We start from the raw sequence: 20609 nt of genomic DNA, 5'->3' as shown, positions 1-20609 counted from the left end.
GACGACCAAGGCTCGAGCGTCATCACACTCGCCGGGACCAACACCGGTGCAACCATGCGAGCCGAGTTGAACGGGAAGACCACCAAGCTCGAGGAAGCGGGTGCGGACGAGAACGAGTCCTTGGCCTCCTACATTAACAGCAACTTCCAAGCCATCAACAACTCCATAATGTTCGGCGGCAGCTACACCGGCAACGACCCTGGTGTTCACATGGACATGTCTGATTACTACGAAGAAGGGCATAAGGCTGAGAAAGGAGCGGCTAAAGGCAAGAAAGTTGGGAAGGATAACGCTGAGTCCGGTGGCTCTTGGTTTTCAAAGGAATGATTTTTTTAGGCGTACCAAAAGTTGGAAAGTAACCCTAAAACATATATATATGTGAAGGGTTTTTTATCCATTAAGTATAATAATAATGATAATAATACCATATATGTACTAAACAAGAGATTTCCACTTGAGTTTTTCCATTCTTAAAAGGTTAATAAACGGATTGATATTGTTCATATGAAATAGGCCTTGCCAATTGGGATAATACATAAGTGATTTTGGTTAGCCCAATATGGAAAAAATGAGTGAAAGGAAGGCCCATTTTGGAAGGAACAAAATCAAGCTTTTTTAAAAGTTCGGCCCACAATCTAATACGTCCTCATTCACTCGTTCAGTCACGTACTTCTTAAATCACTCGACATGATTATATTTTATCTAACGATTTTTAAACTTTCACGAACTACAATATTTTACGTCTGTAAACACATCTCATGATCTTTCAAATTTTAATGAGACGTCAATTCATTCATGCGTGTCTCTCAGCTCAAAACTTCGTAAAATCTTCATCTTCATCTGATGATCACATGGGAAGAAAGAGTGATCGATGGAATAGAAGTAGGAAAAAGGAGGGATTATTGAACATGGGATTGTGTGCATCCATGTCTTATCCAACCCATCATCCTAATTAACACAATACTCTCTCCGCCAAGTGGAAGGTTGTAGGGTGTGCGGCGTGGTCCAAATTCCATGTGCATCTGCGCGCATCGGGGCGAGGCGGGGCAAGGCGAGGCGCGGCAAGGCAAGGCGCGAGCCTTTGCCTTTGCCTTTGGGCCTTCGCCTTTTGTGGTCCTTACTCTATCCTGCCAACAACCTACTCCCTATATTCAACATCCATTTTTTTTCCTTTTTACTTTCTCAAAACTCATCTTAATCATTCAATTTAACCTCAAAACTTTCACATTAGGCACTCTTTTTTTTCACTCGTTGTAATAACTTTCACCAGAAATGTTATACTCGGTCGTTCTCTTTTTTTATAAGTGTGTCCATTCTATCATATATGCTATTAACGTTTTAACTGTATTCAAAATTTGAGATCAATTCATTTCTCAATCATTATTTTTTTTCTCTTTTTTCCTTATGTCAAATCATTCTGTCGTGAAGTTTCTAATGCTTTAATCATATTTCGAGTTCTACATCATTTTGTTACGTGCCTTTCTTTTTTATTTTATACATTTTTCTTTATGTCCAATTATCGTAGATATTATTATTGTTCTAACTGTATACAAAGTTCGGGACCAATTTATTATGGGTCATTATTTTTTTTCTTTGCTTTTTTCTTTATGTCTAATCATCCCGTCATAAATGTTATTAACGCTTTATTCGTATTCTAAGCTTTGGACCACAATTTATTATGCTTCATTTTTCTATTCGTATCAAAATTATTGTGGCGAGTGTATAACCTAGCTTACTTTTTTTTTTTATAATAAAAATAGTGACTTTTTGAAATAAGTAGATTGGTTAATAAATCATTTATTCAATAATCAATTTAAATGTGATATAAAAAAGTTTGGTCAATCGCTCTCAAATCACTTTAGAATAACTCTTTCATACAATAAAATTAATTAACAATACACATGAAAAAACTAAAGAACGTTGAAATTATTTTTTTGAAAAAAATAAACTAAACATTAAAATTACTTTTTCTAGTTTCTTCTCTTCTTTTTATGATATTTGTTATATTACTTCGTATAACCAAACAAATTGGGACGAAAATCACTTTTGAAAAGTTATTACCAAATGCACAAAGTCTCTTTTTAATTAAAATTATTTTAATTTAAACAAATTTAACAATATTTTATTTTTAACCATCTATTTTACCCATCTTTCTTAAACATAAACATAAAGTAATTGACAGAAATAGAAAGAGAGAGATTCAAACCCTCAATACAAAGAAGTGGTTGGACAGAATAGCACTGACACTGAGTCATCTCAACAAAGTGAGAGTTTGTAAGATAGGGTGGAGTGTCTATTTTCTCTCCAACAAATTACTTGAATTCGGAAGAATTTTGACCGTCATTCCCATACTCGACTCTTGTAGCCACATCCAAATACTGGGTCGAATAAATACTATAAATTTGAATAATTCAAATAAATAATTGATTAATTAATTTAAAACTGTATTTTTGTTAGTTTAGGTAGGTAGTAGGGTAATAAAAAAATGTGTAGAGTATAAACTTAGGGTTATGGGTTATTTTCAGTGCCGAGGTGACAACATGGATCTGGTTGCCTTTTATTTATTTATTTATTTATTTATTTATTTAGAGAGAAAAATAGTAATTTAAATTCTGTGGATTAGGAGTAAATTTGAATGTCCACCTCTAATTTCAATGCAATTCAATTGTTTAATTAATTAAATTATTGTTTTCAAACTACGCATTCCACGCCCTGAAAAGTCACCTGTCGTTTTGCTTAATTAAGCATTGGTTAAGACATAATCCTGAATTATAATATGATTTATTTTCATTTTTCGTGCCTACTATAAGTTAAAATTGTTGGGCTTTATTTTATTCACGGGCGGGGGTTTAATATGCAAACATTTTGTCACCTTCTATCTTCAACTTGTTTTCTACTCAAACATTATCTTCAATACAACAATAATAATAATAATGAGTGACATATGTGGAAAGATACTTCACTTTTTTTTTTCTTTTTTTGTTTACAGAAATTTTAATTTCTTATTTATTTTATTTTATTTTATATATGAGACGAATTGAACCACGTTTAGTTTCTAATCTTGTTCTTAATCTCTATCGTTTTAAGATTATGATTTGATTAGATCTTCAACAACATCTCTATTATTATTAGAGTAATGTTCGTAAACGAATCTATTTGAATGATTATATCAAAGTTGATGAATTTTTAAGTAAAAGAGAAAAATTTGGGAAAAACAATCCTAATTCTCGTAACTCTAAAAATTAAAATGACAATTCAAAGATAAATCGAGATATAGAATTAAATACCCACATTATATTTTTCATTTTATTATTCTTTTTTCATGAAAAACTAAAGAGGAAATGTCTGCCTTTATTAATTTCCCAAACAAAAAAACAATACATAAAATAAAAGGTCGAAATTGAATTTTGACAATTTTTAAAAAAAATAGGTAAGTGTATATAAAAAAAGGAATAAATTAAAGAGGTTTTAAGAAATTTAATTTGAGTGTACTTGGTTTATAAAGGCTCCCCTAAACTAAACATTTCAATATGTCCCATACCCCAAACAAAGCTTTTATTTTTGTTCATTTCCTTAATCAAATCCATTGCCCTTTCTCCCACTCTTAATTATAAACTCAACAATAATAAAGATTTGCTAATCTTCCATCTCATCTTAATATTCATTACATATATATAGTATAGTAGGTGAGGTAGTCAAACCCTAAGCTATGTGTATTTATTGTCATAATTATACCGAGAAAAGAGTTAAAACTATTAAGTCGTTTTTTAAACTTTAGGAAGCGTATTATAATTTCATAATACAATATCAAAAACTAGTTATTCATAACAACTTAAGCACGATCTTAATAAATACTCTTAAAAAAAATGAATGCAACCCTAAAATAAATAAAAAATAAAAAATGGTCCTTTTGTGGGTTGATAATTTTGCCACATTGAAGAATTATATATTCCANTTAATTATAAACTCAACAATAATAAAGATTTGCTAATCTTCGATCTCATCTTAATATTCATTACATATATATATAGTATAGTAAGTGAGGTAGTCAAACCCTAAGCTATGTGTAGCTATTGTCATAATTACACGGGAGAAAAGAGTTAAAATTATTAAGTCATTTTTTAAACTTTAGAGAGCGAATTATAATTTCATAATACAATATCAAAAACTAGTTATTCATAACAACTTGAGCACGAAGTTAATAAATACTCTTAAAAAAAAATGAATGCAACCCTAAAATAAATAAAAAATAAAAAATGGTCCTTTTGTGGGGTTGATAATTTTGCCACATTGAAGAATTATACATTCCAACAATAACCTCTCTGAAACAGCTGTCAAGAAAAAAATTGAGGCAGTTCCCCACTCTTCTACCCCCTGCCCTATATGAGTTAGTGTATATATAAACCAGGCTACAGGGATGTTGACACAGACAGCCTCACATGAGCCCAACCAGCTCAATCCATGGGAACCCTCCTCTTCTCTTCTCTTAACCATAACTCTCTCTCTCTCTCTCTCTCTCTCTCCTCGCTTCCTTTCTCTCTCTAGAAACCCAAACCAGAGAACAAATATTATTTTTCTTTTATTTTTTTTTTCTCTTTCAAGAAAAGAAAAAAGTTTCAATTTTTGCAACTGGGTTTTGTGTTTGGCTCTTGTTTCTCTTAATTTTTTGTGTTTTGGTTTGTGGGTTTTGGGCTTTTTTCCTTTTTGTGCTGTTTTTAGTATAATATCTTGAGAGATCCATTAATGGATTTGGGTTCGTGTTCTAGATTTGCGCTTGATTCAAGCACAGATTTTGAAAAGGAGGAGCAGCAACAGCAAGAAATGGAATCCAGCTCCCTTTTTGTAGAGAAAGAGCACATGTTCGACAAAGTTGTGACTCCAAGCGATGTGGGAAAATTAAACCGGTTGGTCATCCCAAAGCAACACGCTGAAAAGTACTTCCCGCTTGATTCTTCATCCAACGACAAGGGTCTTCTCTTGAACTTCGAAGACCGCTGTGGAAAATCGTGGCGGTTCCGTTACTCTTACTGGACCAGCAGCCAGAGCTACGTCATGACTAAAGGCTGGAGCCGCTTTGTTAAAGAGAAGCGCCTCGATGCTGGTGATATCGTCTCCTTTCAACGAGGCCTTGGTCATCTTGGTAAAGATCGGTTTTTTATTGATTGCCGCCGCCGCCCACCTCATGCTCCGCTTGACACACCAATTACTTTTCACCACAACCACCACCTCCACGGCGGTGGAGCCGCCGGGGTTGCCCAAATTCCTCACCATTTTCACCTTCACCAGTGGACTCCAGTTGCCACACCCTTATCTTTACCCAGGGACCACCTCCTCCACTTGCCGCAGAATAATAGTAATCATAATAATCTTACCCTATTTCATAATCATAATTTTAATCTCTATAATCATCATTATCTTAACCCTCCTCCCATCCGAGACGGCGGTGATTCGCCATCGGTTTTGTACCATTTAAGATCTGCACCGCCACCGCCACCCGTGGCGGTGGGCGGTGGTGGCGGTGGAATTGGGAAAGGTGCTGCTTCTTCTAAGACATTGAGACTTTTTGGTGTCAACATGGAATGTGCAGTGTCTGAAGATCAATCCGATGATGAATGTGACATAACAACCTCGACTACGACAATGTCGCCTCAATTCCGCGTTTACGATGGAATGCCGATGTCGATACCAATACCGATGCCGAACAGTAACAACAAGCTGACGACCGACTTTTTCAATAAAGGGAGGTCGTCAAATTGAATCTACACCTCCAAAAAGCTTCATGAACAAACGAGGAAGATAATCAAATTGTAAGTCATGTAACCAATTTTAGTCATTTTTCTAGTTGGGGATGTGTTGAAAATTTGAATATGTTCTTGGTTTTTTCTGTAGGGCTCTCTTGGATTAAACCTCAGCGACAAGAATCCATAGAACACGTAGTGTAAACTGAAATGTAAGTTCAAGAAATGAAGAACATGAAGAACATGATGTTTTTACATAATTTCAATTCAATTGATTCATTGTTTGTTATGTTCTTGTAGGTAGCGATGGCTGTCTCTACTTGGTTGGACAAATGGCAAAGCCCATGCAGGTTTTGGCAGAGAAAAGTTTGAAAGAGATGGCTTTTAACAGGTTGGCTAATGGCTTATAAATTAATATATACATTCTAATCTTCATATTATATTATATTCATTCATTACTTAAAAAAAAAACCCTTTAATTATTTCTTCTTTTCTCACTTTCCAATCTTGTCTGGTAATTATGATGATGAAATGAATGTGTTTGTGCTGAATAGTATGAATTTTTTGTTTTCTTTCCCCTTCTTTTTGTTCTCTCCTCACTTAAACCAATTATTGGTCTTCTAAAAACACACTAAATTACTGTAGTTTAGGCACTACATTTTGCTGTTGGCTTTGTACATTGCCAATTGTAGCAACTGTCCCATTTCAGTTGTATTCTTTGCGTGTTCTTTATACTCGAGTATGTAAATCTCTCTTAGCAGACGCGTTTTAAAAACTTAGAGGGAAAACATGAAAGGAAAAACTCAAATAGAAAAGTATCTACTAGCAGTGAACTTGGATTGTAACGTATACTATTTATGAAAGGCTTTCGGTTTTGATATTTGATTTGGTTGACTTTGTTTAAACAAATTTATGAGTAAAAGTAAGCCCTTATGTGAAATGGGATTTAAGATATGAAAATGACAGTTCTATATATGGATATATATTTAACACATCTTCTGGAGGGACTAATCCCAATCAATTAACAATAATTGAAGGATTAAATGCAAATAAATACGACTTTTAGGGAGTGACCCAGTGGGAAGCTAGCTAAGTTATTGCTATCTCACTCCAAAGATCCATTTTTTTTTCAGGTCATTTATTGCTTATTTACACATAAAAACACATGATCCAAGTATTTATATGCTATTTAATTCTTCAAATATTTAGTATTTATGCTCCTAGCTAGCTATTGATGATCTTACTCCTATTTCCCTATTATTATGTGGTTTTGTTATAAATTGATTAGCTCTAGTAGCTTAATAATGCACTTGTTTATGAACAATTTTACTTGTTTTTCTTCTAATGGCCATAAAATCATACCATTTACTACTACCACTCATCAACATATGCTTGGTTGCATTCATTTACTACTTTTTCATATCCAAAATTCTTTGTTTTTGACATGAATTATGGCTTTTTAGCATGAGAATTCAGAGAAATGAACTGCTTCTATATATATATTTGTCTTGCCTTCATGATGTAGTGAGTAAATTGATGTAGTGATTTTAGGGTTGGTCGAAGTGTTGAAGCATTGTTTGGACCAAAAAACATAACAGTTAAACCATAACAGACAACATAGGAACACAAATGCTGCCGTCCAATTCTTGTTCTTGATATTGTTGATCATCTCATGAATGCTTTTTTTTTTTTATCTTTTTTTTTTGTGCAGTTTTGGATATGGCAGTGGAAGCAACTGCTTTCTTTTTCTGGTGATTAAATGCTTCATTTCTGTTGACAATCACAGTCTCACAAACAAGTTTGGTTTTGTTTATAGGTTTTGACATCTTTGTTCCAAGGTGTGTTTTTTGTTCTGACAATGTTCTAAATTTGTGTCTCTTGTGTAAAACATTATTGTAACATGCTTTTAATTTGTAATATTTTTGGGAAATGTTTAGAGGGAAAAGGAATTAAAGTGTTTCTTTTTTTCTTCTTTTTCTTTTAAGGGAGATGCTTATTCACAGGGTTTTATAATCAATAATAATGAATGATCTATCTCCTTTAAATTAAATAAAAGTAAATTAATACATCTAAGAGATGGTTTGGCTAGAAGACTCAATATGTTAACTACCTATCAATAAATTCATGAATTACATTTCAAATTTGTTAAGTTCACGAGAAAAAAGAATTTACGAAGAATGACGACGAACGGGATTAATACGATACATTTAAGGTAAAAGAGAGGTAATGACCAAAAGCTCAAGCCCACCGCTAGCCGACATTGTTCTATTTGGGTTTTCTTTTTCGGACTTCTCCTCAAGGTTTCCACATCTTTACAAAAAAATGTTTCGTTTTACTCCTCAATCAACGTGGGATTTCACAATCCACCCTCTTCGAGGCCCAACGTCCTCGCTGACACTCGTTTCCTTCTCGAATCGATGTGGGATCTCTCAATCCATTCCATCGAGGCGCAGCGTCTTTGCTGCTACACTGACTCGTGTCCAACCTTTTTGAGCTCAGTCTCCTGGTTGGCATATTGGATTGGAGTTGAATTATTAAAAAGGAAGGAAGTGGGGATGGAGATGGTTGATGAGTAGAGGTGAGTAGAAAAGAGGGAGGGGTATATGTGGTATAAATGTGGGGTAGGGGGCCAGTTTATAGGGCATATAGACATAGCATCTAGAGTCTAAAATCCATTCATTCATTCAATGATTCATTGATTGGATGAGGTGAGTGGAGGAGGGGGGGCATGACGCAGTAGGAGGAGCAGCTAAACAAAAGGGCATGCAGTGAACAGTAGCAGAAAGTAGATAGGACTGCCCCCTTTTGGTTGTACGATTTGTAAGGCCATTGCCAATGCCATTGCCAATGCCATTGCCAGCATATCATCAAACACTTTATTCTAATGAAATGGGATCTCATCCCTCATTTATTGTTCTCTCCCAAACCCCATTCTCCTTCTCTTCTCTTCTCTTCTCTTCTCTTCTCTTCTCTTCCTGTTTTGTGTGCTTATTATTATATCACCTCAAACATGATCATCACCTTCTCCTCACAGCCTACCAGTTGGCATGCGCTGTGAAGAAGGCTGATGATACAACAAACAAACAAACACAGAGTAGCCTAGGTTAGGATAGCAGCATAGCATAAACACATATGGGTATTTAATTAATTATTGCTGCACGCACCATTAACACTCTCACTCCGCACCAGATCCCATACAAACCAACTATATATTATAAATATATTATAATGTATTTGTGTGTATAAATTAATATACATATTAAATTATAAGTAGTAAGAAGATTTAGCAATTGGAGGAAGAAGGGACATAAATTAGTATCCCAAGAAGTAAAAAAGAAAAATAATAAAAAAATAAAAAAATAAAAGCATGGGCAGTAGTGAGCAGGTAGGTATGTGGACCATTAAAGATAAAACATTTATTTATTATTTTTTTTTTTTTTGAAACAAAACGACATAATTCCACCTCAATCACTCTCCACGCCATATCAATCCTTCACCTAAAAGACATAACTCATCTTTCTTTTTATTTTTTTGATGAAGCTTGTTCTTGTCAAATATTGGAGATGGGAGTGTGTTTGATTCATGATGGGATAATAAGGATAGAATGTGGTTTATAAGAAAAAAGACATGTGAGATAGACTGTAGACTTGTCATTAGGCTATGATACTTATGTTAGTAAGAATGTAGAAATAATTGAAGGATACTTATTTCTAGTGGGAGTTTTTCTTCTTTCCTTCTAGGGTTAGGGTTAGGGTGTACGAGGATTGAGTTAGTACTAAGACGTGGGCTTGGGCTTCTCTCCAACTCTCTATTCCTCTTTCTTTTGTGGTTCGGTTCTCTTCTCATGTCTATTCTTATTTTATTTGAAATTTTCTTCTTTATTTATCTCTTAGTTTCTCTCGTGTTTTCAATCCATTATAGTTAGAATTCATGATTTGACTTTGTTGTAGTTGTCCCTTAGGTGTCATTTTGATATTTCTAAGTCTAACATATCATAATGTCATTTTTTGACATTCTAATTCTCCTTCAAATTATCATACCTATGGAGGAATATTCTAATCTTCCTCGAGTATCAATTTCTTCTTTGAATTCTATTTCTTAGTGTAATTTACTAGGTTTCAAGGTGATCATTGGATCACCGTTAGGATTGTCATCCAACCCTATAACGATGGTTTTGGTCTTCTTAGAATGCACACGCCAACTCTATTGCTCTATTACTTAAGATTTGTTTTTCTCACGGGAGAAGAGTGTTAACATATTTTTTTCATCGAGGGTTTTCCAAATTTTTTTTTTTCAAAAACTAAATTGTTACATATTAAATGGCTTGAAAAATTATAATTTAAAAATCAATTAATGGATATAATTTAGACTTATTAAATTTCTTTTAATTTCCAATGAAAACTAAAGTGCTTAGATTTTACTTTTAGGTCTAGTTTTTCTTGGTCTACGAAGTTAGCTATATACAAAGATTAGGTGACCAAGAGTTGACAAATCAAACCACATAAAAACCTTATAATAGCAAAACCTTATAATACCAAGACTATATCAATGAAATATAATGATATAAGTCCTAAGTCCACAAATAATATACAATATGACGTGTATGTGCACGTAGACATAAAATATATAAAGTAAAGTAATAATAAAACGGAAACTAATTGAATTATAGTGCCAACTCGTCCCACGTGTCAAATACAGGGACAGGGAAATAAAAGAAGGAATAAGTCGTTGATTTAAAGTGTTTCATTATTAAATAAGTTTAATATTATTTTTTTTTTTCTAAAATAAAAATAACCAACAACCCATGAAGAGTTTATTAAATATCACACAACTATATGCCCACGTGCGCCAATAATATATATAAGTTTGAATTTTGATTCTTATGAATTTCTATGATTTTAAATATTTTAATTTAAAGCATATAAATTGTGTTTGTTGTTATAAAATGATACATTTATTGATTTATTACATTTAAATTTATATTATAACTTAATAATTATATAATTATAAGTGTGAACCAAGGGTATAATTGACAAATTCATAATGAAAATAGAGACTTTAAAGATATTGACCTAATATTTTGGTTGTTGGAAAATTTTATAATAAAAAAAGAAATAAAAAAGCGAATTCATTGCCGTGTTTGACTTGGAATAAACCTTAACCTAAACCTCAATAATAATTATAATTATTAAAGATAAACCCAAATAAATAGCTACTTTCACTTTCACTTATTAAATAATTAATTAATTTTTAATTACATAATAATTCTTTTTAATTTAATTTCCGTCTTCTTTCTTCTCTCTTCTAACGAACGTTCTCTTCACTTTCTGACTGCAAATTCTCCTTATTTGTTGTGTTTTCCCCCGAAAAATTTCGTGTAAGAGGAACCACAACTTTCTTCTATGAACACGATCAGCGATTCCCTGGCGTCGATCAATGAGAGCGATGAGGCGGCGTGCGGATGCGGATGCTGATGCTGCTGATCTGAGGCCTATGAATAACACTTTTCAGACCATTACTGCGGCGGCCGATGCGATCGCGACCGTTGATCATCGTTTTCCTCGGGCTACTGCCGTCCAGGTATTCGTCATATCACTTCACCTTTTAATCAATCATTTGGAATTTTAGGTGTTAGTGTTAGTTACCTATGGATTGAGATACTGGCCTTGTTTTTGGAAATTATTGTTCGTTCTTGATTCCGTTAGGTATTAGGATGTAGTTGATTTTCGAGGGATGATATATAGCATATAGCGGAATGGAATCTGTGTTGTTTGTTGTGGATTGCGGAATTCTATATAAAAAATGTTCTTCTATATAGAGGAATAGTAATGCTTTTTATATAAAGATTCCAACAAATAGGACTCTCATTTGCCCAAAATCTTTGCACTGTTCTGTACTGATGTCATTATCACTTTCCTCCTTTTCTGTTTGTTTGATTGCCCCCAGAAAAGAAGATGGGGTAGCTGTTGGAGTATTTATTGGTGCTTTGGATCTCTCAAACAGAGGAAACGAATTGGGCATGCTGTCCTTGTCCCAGAACCAAGTCCTTCGCCTGAGGCTCATCAAAATTCATTGCAATCCCCAGACATTGTGCTTCCTTTTGCTGCACCTCCCTCTTCCCCTGTATCCTTTCTTCAATCAGAGCCACCTTCTGCTACACAATCACCTTCAAATATACTCTCCTTCACTTCTCTCACTGCTAACATGTATTCTCCTGATGGGCCTTCCTCAATTTTTGCCATTGGCCCATTTGCTCATGAGACTCAGCTTGTATCTCCACCTCTGAATTTTTCTACTCTTACCACTGAACCATCGACTCCTTCCTTCACTCCTCCTGAGTCTATCCACTTGACTACACCTTCTTCCCCTGAAGTTCCATTTGCTCAGTTTCTTCAACCTACCCTTCAGAAAGCTGAGTCTGATGACCAATATTCATGTCCTAATGATGACTTTCAATCTTATCAATTCTATCCTGGTAGCCCAGTTAGCAACCTCATATCGCCACGCTCTGCCATTTCTCTTTCTGGGGCATCTTCGCCGTTGCCAGATTTAGNATCGCCACGCTCTGCCATTTCTCTTTCTGGGGCATCTTCGCCTTTGCCAGATTTGGATTTTGCTTCCTCTGCTTCTCAATTTTCTAATTTCTCATTGGATGTTCCACCTGCGCTGTTGAACCTTGACAGACAAGGGCAAAGTTCTGATTCTTGCACTCAAAATTCTGTAGGATTCAAATCGAATGATGATGATTTTGATTTGAATCCTCGAACTTCAGACTCAATGAATGAATCCCAAAATATTCAAATTCTCATTGATGGAAGCCAAATGGAGGAACCTGATGTTACTAACCATAGATTCTCATTTGAGTTATCTGATGAAGATTCTTTATTAAGAAACGTAGAAAGTAAGCCACTGGAGTCAAATGTTGCAGTTGCATCATCTCCAATGCATGAAACATTTGAAACGGCTAAAGAAACTTCTTCCGGTGGTGGTCATAGCTCAAATGGTATAGAAGAAAAGGCAGCAGACGGTGAAGAAGCAAATCAGCATCAAGAACATCATCATTCTACTACTCTTGGGTCTGTGAATGAATTTAATTTTGATAATGGCAATGGAAGTAATGCACTTAAGCCTAATATCAACTCGGACTGGTGGGCTAATGCGAAAGATGTAGAGACAAAAGGCACGACCACGGGGGCCTGGTCATTCTTTCCAATGGCGCAGCAAAGATGAGCAAACTGGTGATTATCCTCTGGAATTTCCTCATGCCCATCATGTTTTGCAGTTGCAATTTAGTAGGTAATAGGTAAGACAAATTGCTAGAGGACTGGTGAGCTTTGAAGGTAAAAAAGAGGACAAATCATGAAAAGAGTAAAACCAGAAGCCATATTCTTTTCAACAATCTGACCTCCTAAACACAGGCAGGTCTGAATAGTATGATAATTAGAAATCTGTAGGCGACAATGGGCCCTATTAACATACAGTAGTGGCTCCTCACTTGAATTGTAACAGCTATTAGTATTCTGTAGAAATTGAAAGTGTGTAAATATGGTAATAAAAATTGTTTTTTATCTTTTGACAGCGTTTCTTTTGTCGATCTTGAATTAATTAGAATTAAAACACGAGAAAAAAGGAAAAAAAGGTTGAGAATCCATTGGGTTGGGCTACCCAAAAATTGCAGAACTGTCTAATCGACATGCATCATTGTATGCAATGGATGACCTGCAAACAGAATAAGAATTACAGCACCAGTACACAAACACACTGCACTGGTTCCCAAGGGCAACATGTTGCTGGAGTTTATTTATAAGAAAATGAAAAAGAAAAAAGTTACTATATTCATAATTATCTTCTAAAGCTTTTACATGAGCTGGTTGTGAATTATTTATCCAGAATAGGTGTTTTAAATACTTTTGTAACACTTTCGGACTGAAATCTACAAAAACACTATTGTATTTGTTACACAGTATAACAAACTTGTGCTCAGTAATTGTTTCTATAGGCTCAAAGGGGCACTTGAAACTAAATATAATGATACATCTACTTCCACCATTTAACAGTTCATATATCAATAACATAAAGTCTGAGATGAGAAGCTAAGAGTAACAAAAGGCTTCTATTAGATTCAAATTATTTTGGACTGGTTGGTTCCACGCTGAAATCCCACAGTTTCTTGGCCAACTACATTCTTGGCATGATTGGTTGGGCTGGCAATATTATTATCAACAAAATACTCTCCACTTACCCCTTTTACTTGGGGGTTCAACGCCACATAACACTGAGTTGCCGCTCCCTACATGATCAAACTTTATGCACATAAAAACCCACCTGAAAGAGACTAAGTAAATAGTCCTCAACAAAATTGGGTGAAATCAAGAACTAAAATACCTACTGAACAAGTCGATATACACAGAGATAGTAAACTCATGAGTGTGATAATATAAGCAGGAAAATGGAAAAAGTAAAGAAACATGTGAATGCATAATTAATAAGATGGGTAGGTAGATGTTTATATTTGTTCAGAAATCACATCCTCAAACTAAATATGCCTGCATAAAGGATGTAGAAGGAATGAAACAGCAAAGCTTTTCAAGTGATTGAAGATAGTCCCTCTCTAAGTAGATCATATGACCCTTCAAATTTTTTTCACTAAGTAGATGCGAAATATAAAGGTTTTCCTTACACATGTTACCGGACGAGAAAGCTACCATTGATGAGACAATGGAAACTGTAACAACCTGCTTTTTGATGTTTCGAATCATAGATCATCACGTGGACACAATGAAAGGTAAAAAGGATGGTAAAATTTTTCAATTTTGTAAAACAAAGAAAGGCGAGGAGAAAAATCAAACATGCCTTTAAACTGACATATTTCGTGGAGTCAACATCAAAAGTAGTTATAATATAGCTTGAGTTTCAAGGTAAATAATATTAAAAGCAAAATAAAAGGAAAAAACTCAATCTAGGTGTCCCTCCTACAACCGCACAGCTCAATTTGATCACCAGGGAGATTATCTGCATGAATATAGGTGATAAGGAGTTCGTTGCCTATCCAATTCCAATTCTCCTAGCTATTTTTAGGTTATCGGGACTTTTCACCTTTAGGCAATCCTAATCCCAAAGCTCTCCTTAGAAATAGTCCTCTCTAGCCTAACATTTGTCTCACCTGCTCTTGCCTCGAGCAATGGCATCGCCCGCTTGTGGTATTCTGATTCTTCTCTTACCTGATGAGCTGGGGTTACGTTCTTTCCATCAAATGTCGATGGGTCATGCTTGCAAAAGCCTCAAATATCTTGACCCTTAGGACATTCGAACGTCGTCCCCATTGTTTTTGTTACTCTGTTTTGCCACAGTGCCCAGGGTCAGGGGTCGTAGTGTCATGGTATCCTTACCATGACAGCAGTTGGAGAATCTACCCACTTGAACTCTTGTCCTTGGCGTGTCTTTCCTTACTAGGAGTCACGAGTGAGATTGAACCCAATTAGGGCCTACCTCCTCATAGAGTTTGGTTACTAGGTATTCTAACCAAAGCTTAACTTATTCAAATTCATAAATGTCAGCATATGCATGCAATTCAATTGGAGTTATCGTGTTTGCTACTTACGAGCCAAGCTACAAAAGACCCAAACGACTCTCTTTCAAGGGAAAATTGTCTACATGACCTAATCAACCTAGGGCTATGATACCAATCTGTAACGACCTTCTTTTCGATACCTCGAATCACAGATCGCCATGTGGACTAAAGGGTAAAAAGGGTGGTAAAAATTTTCAATTTTGTACAACAGAGAAACACGAGGAGAAAAATCAAACATGCATTTAAAACTGACCTAATATTAATTTAAAGTACAAAATATTCTACGGCGTCAACATCAAAAGCAGTTACAAAATAACATGAGTTTCGAGATAAATAACATTAAAATAATATTAAGAACAACATAAAAGGAAAAGACTTGACATAGGGATGCCTCTTGCAACTGCATAGCTCAGCACGCTCCCACCATCAAGAATGGTCTAAGCTCTGTCTATAAAAACAAAGAATAACAGAAATGAGTATTTAATACTCAGCAAGCAACCACTTGTATGCTCTTGTCAGACTTCGCCTTTGTGGCGGTTTCTTAAGCTATGTGCTTAGATACTTACTATAACATTAGCCAATGCCATGACATGTAGTTTGTGCTCGTCGTATGAGGCTCATACGTACCCTAAAACTTACAGACTCCTACTTTAGGGTTTATACTTAATGCCCTCATGGCCATAATGTACAGTTTTTCATATATGCTTAGCTCTATGTTTTTGTTTTCCAAAGTCTACCATCAACCTTACTCTAATTGCGCATGAGTCAAGCTGTCCTTGTAACAGGCCCTCGGGAAAGTCTCGTGTGTATGAGTTAAGCCATACTCCAAATACCGTACTCTGACCGCTTGTATCCTAGACCCTAAGTCAAAAAACAGACTCTGGGAAGTTTAAAACTATAAAAAGAGGATGTTAAAAAAACTGACCGTTGACCGTACTGTCACGTTGACATCATGCTGACCTTCTGCTGATATCATGTTAATGTCCTATGCTGACGTCACTGACCTTTTTTTTTTTAATTCTTTTGGTACAAATCGGGATATTACAAAACATAGTAGATCGGTAACAATTGCTCCAGGATGAATGGCGTTGGCTGTTAATTCTCATGAAAAAGAAAAAAGTAGAGAAACGATAGTTGTATATCAAATTTGACTTGATAAGATAACTTTGGAAATCAATAAGAAAAGGATGTTAATATAAAGGTTGTATCATGCAGAAAAGGCCTAAATACACGAGGAATATTGTTGTGTTCAAATATATGGATAGTAAGCAAAGTTTCTCTTGATTATTCACCCTCCAAATCACCTGGCAAGCTCTTTGGAAAGCTTTGATTGTCCACAAGCAAAGAGNTTGTTGTGTTCAAAGGAGTTCTGCACCTAAAATTTCACATGATAGAGTGAATTAGTATATCATAGTCAAGGAACTTTTAAGAAAGCAATCATCAAATAAGCAACTTAGATTAGTATATCAAATAAGCTTGGTAATGTCCTCATTGCCCCAAAAACAAACTTTAGTTATTACTGGTCATAGCCAATCCCAAGAAGTGAGTCATCCTCTTTTAATAAATCAAGTCCGTATCGATATTATCATTCAATTTTTCTAGGAAACCCAACCATTCAAAGAGAGTACCATCTTTTTTTTTTTTTTGGCCATTTTCCATTTCTTGAGCACCTTGAATTTCTTTCTCCATTTCTATTCCAAACCTTTTCGAAAGGCCTTATAAAACCTTGCTAGGGCATTGATACTACTTACTTCCCTGAAAGTTCATGGTTCTTATTATCTTGCCTTAGGGGTACTTGTTCTTATATGTCTTTCCAAGTTTCTTGAGGGTCTTTTACGGGTTTGTCCTTCTACCGGTTAGTCCTTATAATCGTCCTTACGTCCTCTTAAGTCCTTAACTTATGTCTTGAGGCCATGGACTTATTCCGACATTTATTCCTTTTGATTGTCTCTTCTCAACGTCCTTTGTTAAGAATACAAGTCTTCTTTAGTTATTCTTGTGTTACCTTACATCTTAGAGCATACGGTGTATTAAATTCCTTATACCCAACAATCCTTGACATAATAAACCTTATTCCTTAAGGGTTGTAACGTAGAATAATTCTTAGTTATGTTCTTCCAAGATCCTTGAGGGTCTTTTTACGAGTTGGTCCTTATAATCGTCCTTACATCCTTTATGCCTTAACTTATGTCTTGAGGTCATGGACTTATTCCGACATTTGTTCCTTTTGACTGTCTTCTTAACATCCTTTGCTGATAATACAAGTTTTCATTGGTTATCCTTGTGTTACCTTATATCTTAGACTTCCTTGAAGTCCATCGTTTCCTTTCTGCTTCTTTAACACTATTTCCTCACAAAACCTCCATATAATAGAATAAATAGATTATAAATCGTAAGAAGATGAGTTCTGAAACATGATGTGAGTTTTTTTGTGGCAACATTAAAGAAGATGGCCATTAAACATGATATGAATGAATGATAGACTATAAACAACATTTAAAAGAGCATTGAATGATTGAATATATAGTGTTAACGAAAGACATTTGCCCATTTATCAGCAAAAACAAACATAAGATAATAGTCTAACAGAAATATGACAAAAGCTAACAGTACTATAAAGAAATTACAAGCATACTACCCATCCTCCCCTTTTCCCATGTAATTTTAACAGTTGACTATTTTGCAGAATTATATTAATCTTCAAGTCTAGTTTTCTTTGCCAATGTATCAAGAAAACTGATGAAAGCACGAGAGAGCCATTTCGTGCCACGATCACATTAATAAAGTGAATCCATCAGCAGGGGCTGCAAGAAAAGACCTTCTAAAGTTGCAGCATAGCATTATGGATAGATTTGAGGACAAATGGATAAGTTTGATCAACTTTGACACGCCTGTGTCTACAGTTAAAGTTCAACTTCTGCAATACTAATAATTTTAGTCATAAGTGGGTCATTTACTTATTTGGCAGTTGTTTTTGTTTCAAGTGCAAATCCTTCTCTGAGGGCTGCTTGGGCCTCATTGTCGCTACAGTTAAAGTTCAACTTCTGCAATACTAATAATTTTAGTCATAAGTGGGTCATTTACTTATTTGGCAGTTGTTTTTGTTTCAAGTGCAAATCCTTCTCTGAGGGCTGCTTGGGCCTCATTGTCGCTACAGTTAAAGTTCAACTTCTGCAATACTAATAATTTTAGTCATAAGTGGGTCATTTACTTATTTGGCAGTTGTTTTTGTTTCAAGTGCAAATCCTTCTCTGAGGGCTGCTTGGGCCTCATTGTCGCTACAGTTAAAGTTCAACTTCTGCAATACTAATAATTTTAGTCATAAGTGGGTCATTTACTTATTTGGCAGTTGTTTTTGTTTCAAGTGCAAATCCTTCTCTGAGGGCTGCTTGGGCCTCATTGTCGCTACCTAGGGCAAAAAGTGCGGCAGCTTGCATATAAGATGCAATATGCCAACAGGTGATAACTTGAGCTTGCGTTACATTGTTTAGAGCCTCTAGTGGCATCTCACATGCGAGATAAGACAAACTACAGCGTGCAAACATTATTAGGGAAAGCACAGCTCCAGCATCAATGAACTGCAATAGAGCAAACAGATGTTATCTAGATTGTCATCTATTCTTACACTTCTCTGATTCTGGAGTGAACAAAGTTGTGGATCTTAGCTAATGAGCTTTTCCAAAGAATTCTACTCTTCCTCATTCTATGACACATTATCATGAACAAGTTTGCTTATGTTTACTTTCTAATGAAAGAACAATTATAAATCACAGCCATGTGTTTTAACAAATTTGTTCTATATACCCAGCAAAATATGTCATCCCGAGATATCGTCTTTGCGTCCTTTACTCCTTAACTTATGTCTTGAGGCCATAAGATTATTTCAGCATTTGTTCGTTTTGACTGCCTTCTCCTCCTCCTTTGTTGAGCATACAAGTCTTCCTGGTAATCCTTGTTTTACCAAATATCTTTGAGCTTAGGGTGTATTTCTTTACTTATACCCCACAAGTCTTCACGTAATCAACTTTATTCCTTCAAATTTGTATTTTAGAGGTTCTTTTTGTTCCTTTTCTTCTACTTGTTCTTAGTTATGTCCTTCCAAGTTCCTTGAGGGTCTTTTCACGGGTTTGTCCTTCTCCGTCTTTTCCTTATAGTCGTCCTTTAGTCGTTAATTTATGTGTTGAGGCCATAAACTTATTCCGGCATTTGTTTCTCTTGACTGCCTTCTCGACATCCTTGATTTAGAATATAAGTCTTCCTTGGTTATCCTTGTGTTACGTTATATATTCGAGTTTAGGGTGTAATGCCTTTCTTATACCTAACAAGTCTTGACATAATCAACCTCTTCCTTCAGGGTTGTATCTTAAAGGATCCTCTTGTTCTTTCTTATACTACTTGTTCTTAGTTATGTCGTTCCAAGTTCCTTTACGGTCTTTTTATGGGTTTGTCCTTCTCTGGCTTATCCTTATAATCGTCCTTGCACCCTTTAGTCCTTAACTTATGTCTAGAGGCTACATAATTTTTTCGGCTTTTTTTCCTTTTGATTGTCATCGTAATCCGTGTGTCACCTTATATCTTTCAGCTTAGGGCATATTGCTTCCTTATACCCAATAAATCTGGACATAATCATCCTTATTCCTTAAAGGGTTTGTAACTGAGGGGTTTTTCTTGTTCCTTCTTGTACTACTTGTTCTCAGTCAAGTCCTTCCAAGTTCCTTGAGAGACTTTTTACAGGTTTTGCCTTCTCTAGCTTGTCCTTATAATCCTCCTTAAGTCCTTTTACTCCTTAACTTATGTCTTAAGGCAATAGACTCATTCTTGTATTTGAAAAGACATCCTTTGTTGAGAATACAAGTCTTCCATGGTTATCCTTGTATTACCTTATATCTTAAAGCTGAGGGTGTATTGCCTTCCTTATTCCCAACAAGCCTTAAAATAATTAGCCTTATTCCTTAAGGGTTGTATCTTAGAGGTTCCTATTTTTCCTTATTGTACTACTCGTTCTTAGTTAAGTCCTTCCAAGTTCCTTGAGGGTCTTTTTAGAGGTTAACCTTTTTCGACTTGTCCTTACAATCGTCCTTACGTCCTTTACACCTTAACTTATATCTTAAAACCATGGATTTATACTCCGACATTTATTCCTTACGACTATCTTCTCAAAATCCTTTGTTGAGAATACAAGTCCTCCTTGGTTATCCTTGTGTTACCTTATATCTTAAAACTTGAGGCATATAGTCTTCCTTATACGAAACCAGCCTTGACATAATCAACCTTCCTCCTTAAGAGTTGTATCTTAGAGG

At 35.2% G+C, this 20609-nt stretch overlaps 3 protein-coding genes and 1 long non-coding RNA gene across 5 annotated transcripts in view; 3 read left to right on the top strand and 1 right to left on the bottom strand.

Annotated features, from left to right (window-relative positions):
* On the top strand, nt 1-507 carry LOC111809376 (the record flags this gene model as incomplete). The annotated part of the gene is given in 1 exon segment (XM_023695830.1): nt 1-507. A coding segment is annotated over 1 exon segment (327 nt), but the record flags the coding sequence as incomplete, so codon positions are not given.
* A 4139-nt stretch (nt 508-4646) lies between these two features.
* LOC111791943 (B3 domain-containing protein Os03g0120900-like) lies at nt 4647-7697 on the top strand. Its single transcript, XM_023673430.1, has 4 exons — nt 4647-5807; nt 5890-5950; nt 6039-6129; nt 7450-7697. Exon 1 carries the CDS (start codon nt 4744-4746, stop codon nt 5755-5757), a length of 1014 nt encoding a protein of 337 aa, XP_023529198.1. The 5' UTR covers nt 4647-4743; the 3' UTR covers nt 5758-5807; nt 5890-5950; nt 6039-6129; nt 7450-7697.
* A 3412-nt stretch (nt 7698-11109) lies between these two features.
* On the top strand, nt 11110-13284 carry LOC111792056 (uncharacterized protein At1g76660-like). Of its 2 annotated transcripts, none has more exons than XM_023673440.1 (3): nt 11110-11318; nt 11685-12235; nt 12293-13284. In XM_023673440.1, exons 1-3 carry the CDS (start codon nt 11175-11177, stop codon nt 12966-12968), a joined length of 1371 nt encoding a protein of 456 aa, XP_023529208.1. In that variant the 5' UTR covers nt 11110-11174; the 3' UTR covers nt 12969-13284. The 2 variants fall into 2 exon arrangements, with proteins under 2 accessions (XP_023529208.1, XP_023529207.1); XM_023673439.1 differs by having other exon boundaries at nt 11685-12270; nt 12328-13284.
* A 2248-nt stretch (nt 13285-15532) lies between these two features.
* Nucleotides 15533-20609, bottom strand: part of LOC111777407 — a 30702-nt gene continuing 25625 nt past the window's right edge. The window contains exon 5 of the long non-coding RNA XR_002812393.1: nt 15533-15757. This is a non-coding gene — a long non-coding RNA (uncharacterized LOC111777407). The remainder of the gene's footprint in view (nt 15758-20609) is intronic.

Source organism: Cucurbita pepo, chromosome LG01 (assembly GCF_002806865.2).
Source record: "Cucurbita pepo subsp. pepo cultivar mu-cu-16 chromosome LG01, ASM280686v2, whole genome shotgun sequence".
In the NCBI taxonomy this organism is placed as follows: Eukaryota; Viridiplantae; Streptophyta; class Magnoliopsida; order Cucurbitales; family Cucurbitaceae; genus Cucurbita; species Cucurbita pepo.
Note: the sequence above shows the minus strand (reverse complement) of the source record. Positions and strands in the feature narration are given on the sequence as shown.

Excerpts from the sequence above, each read along its gene's own strand:
- LOC111792056 (XM_023673440.1), top strand. The coding sequence starts at position 11,175 with ATGAGAGCGATGAGGCGGCGTGCGGATGCGGATGCTGATGCTGCTGAT. Across the intron at positions 11,319-11,684 it reads CTCGGGCTACTGCCGTCCAG|AAAAGAAGATGGGGTAGCTG; the intron begins GTATTCGTCATA and ends GATTGCCCCCAG.
- LOC111791943 (XM_023673430.1), top strand. The coding sequence starts at position 4,744 with ATGGATTTGGGTTCGTGTTCTAGATTTGCGCTTGATTCAAGCACAGAT.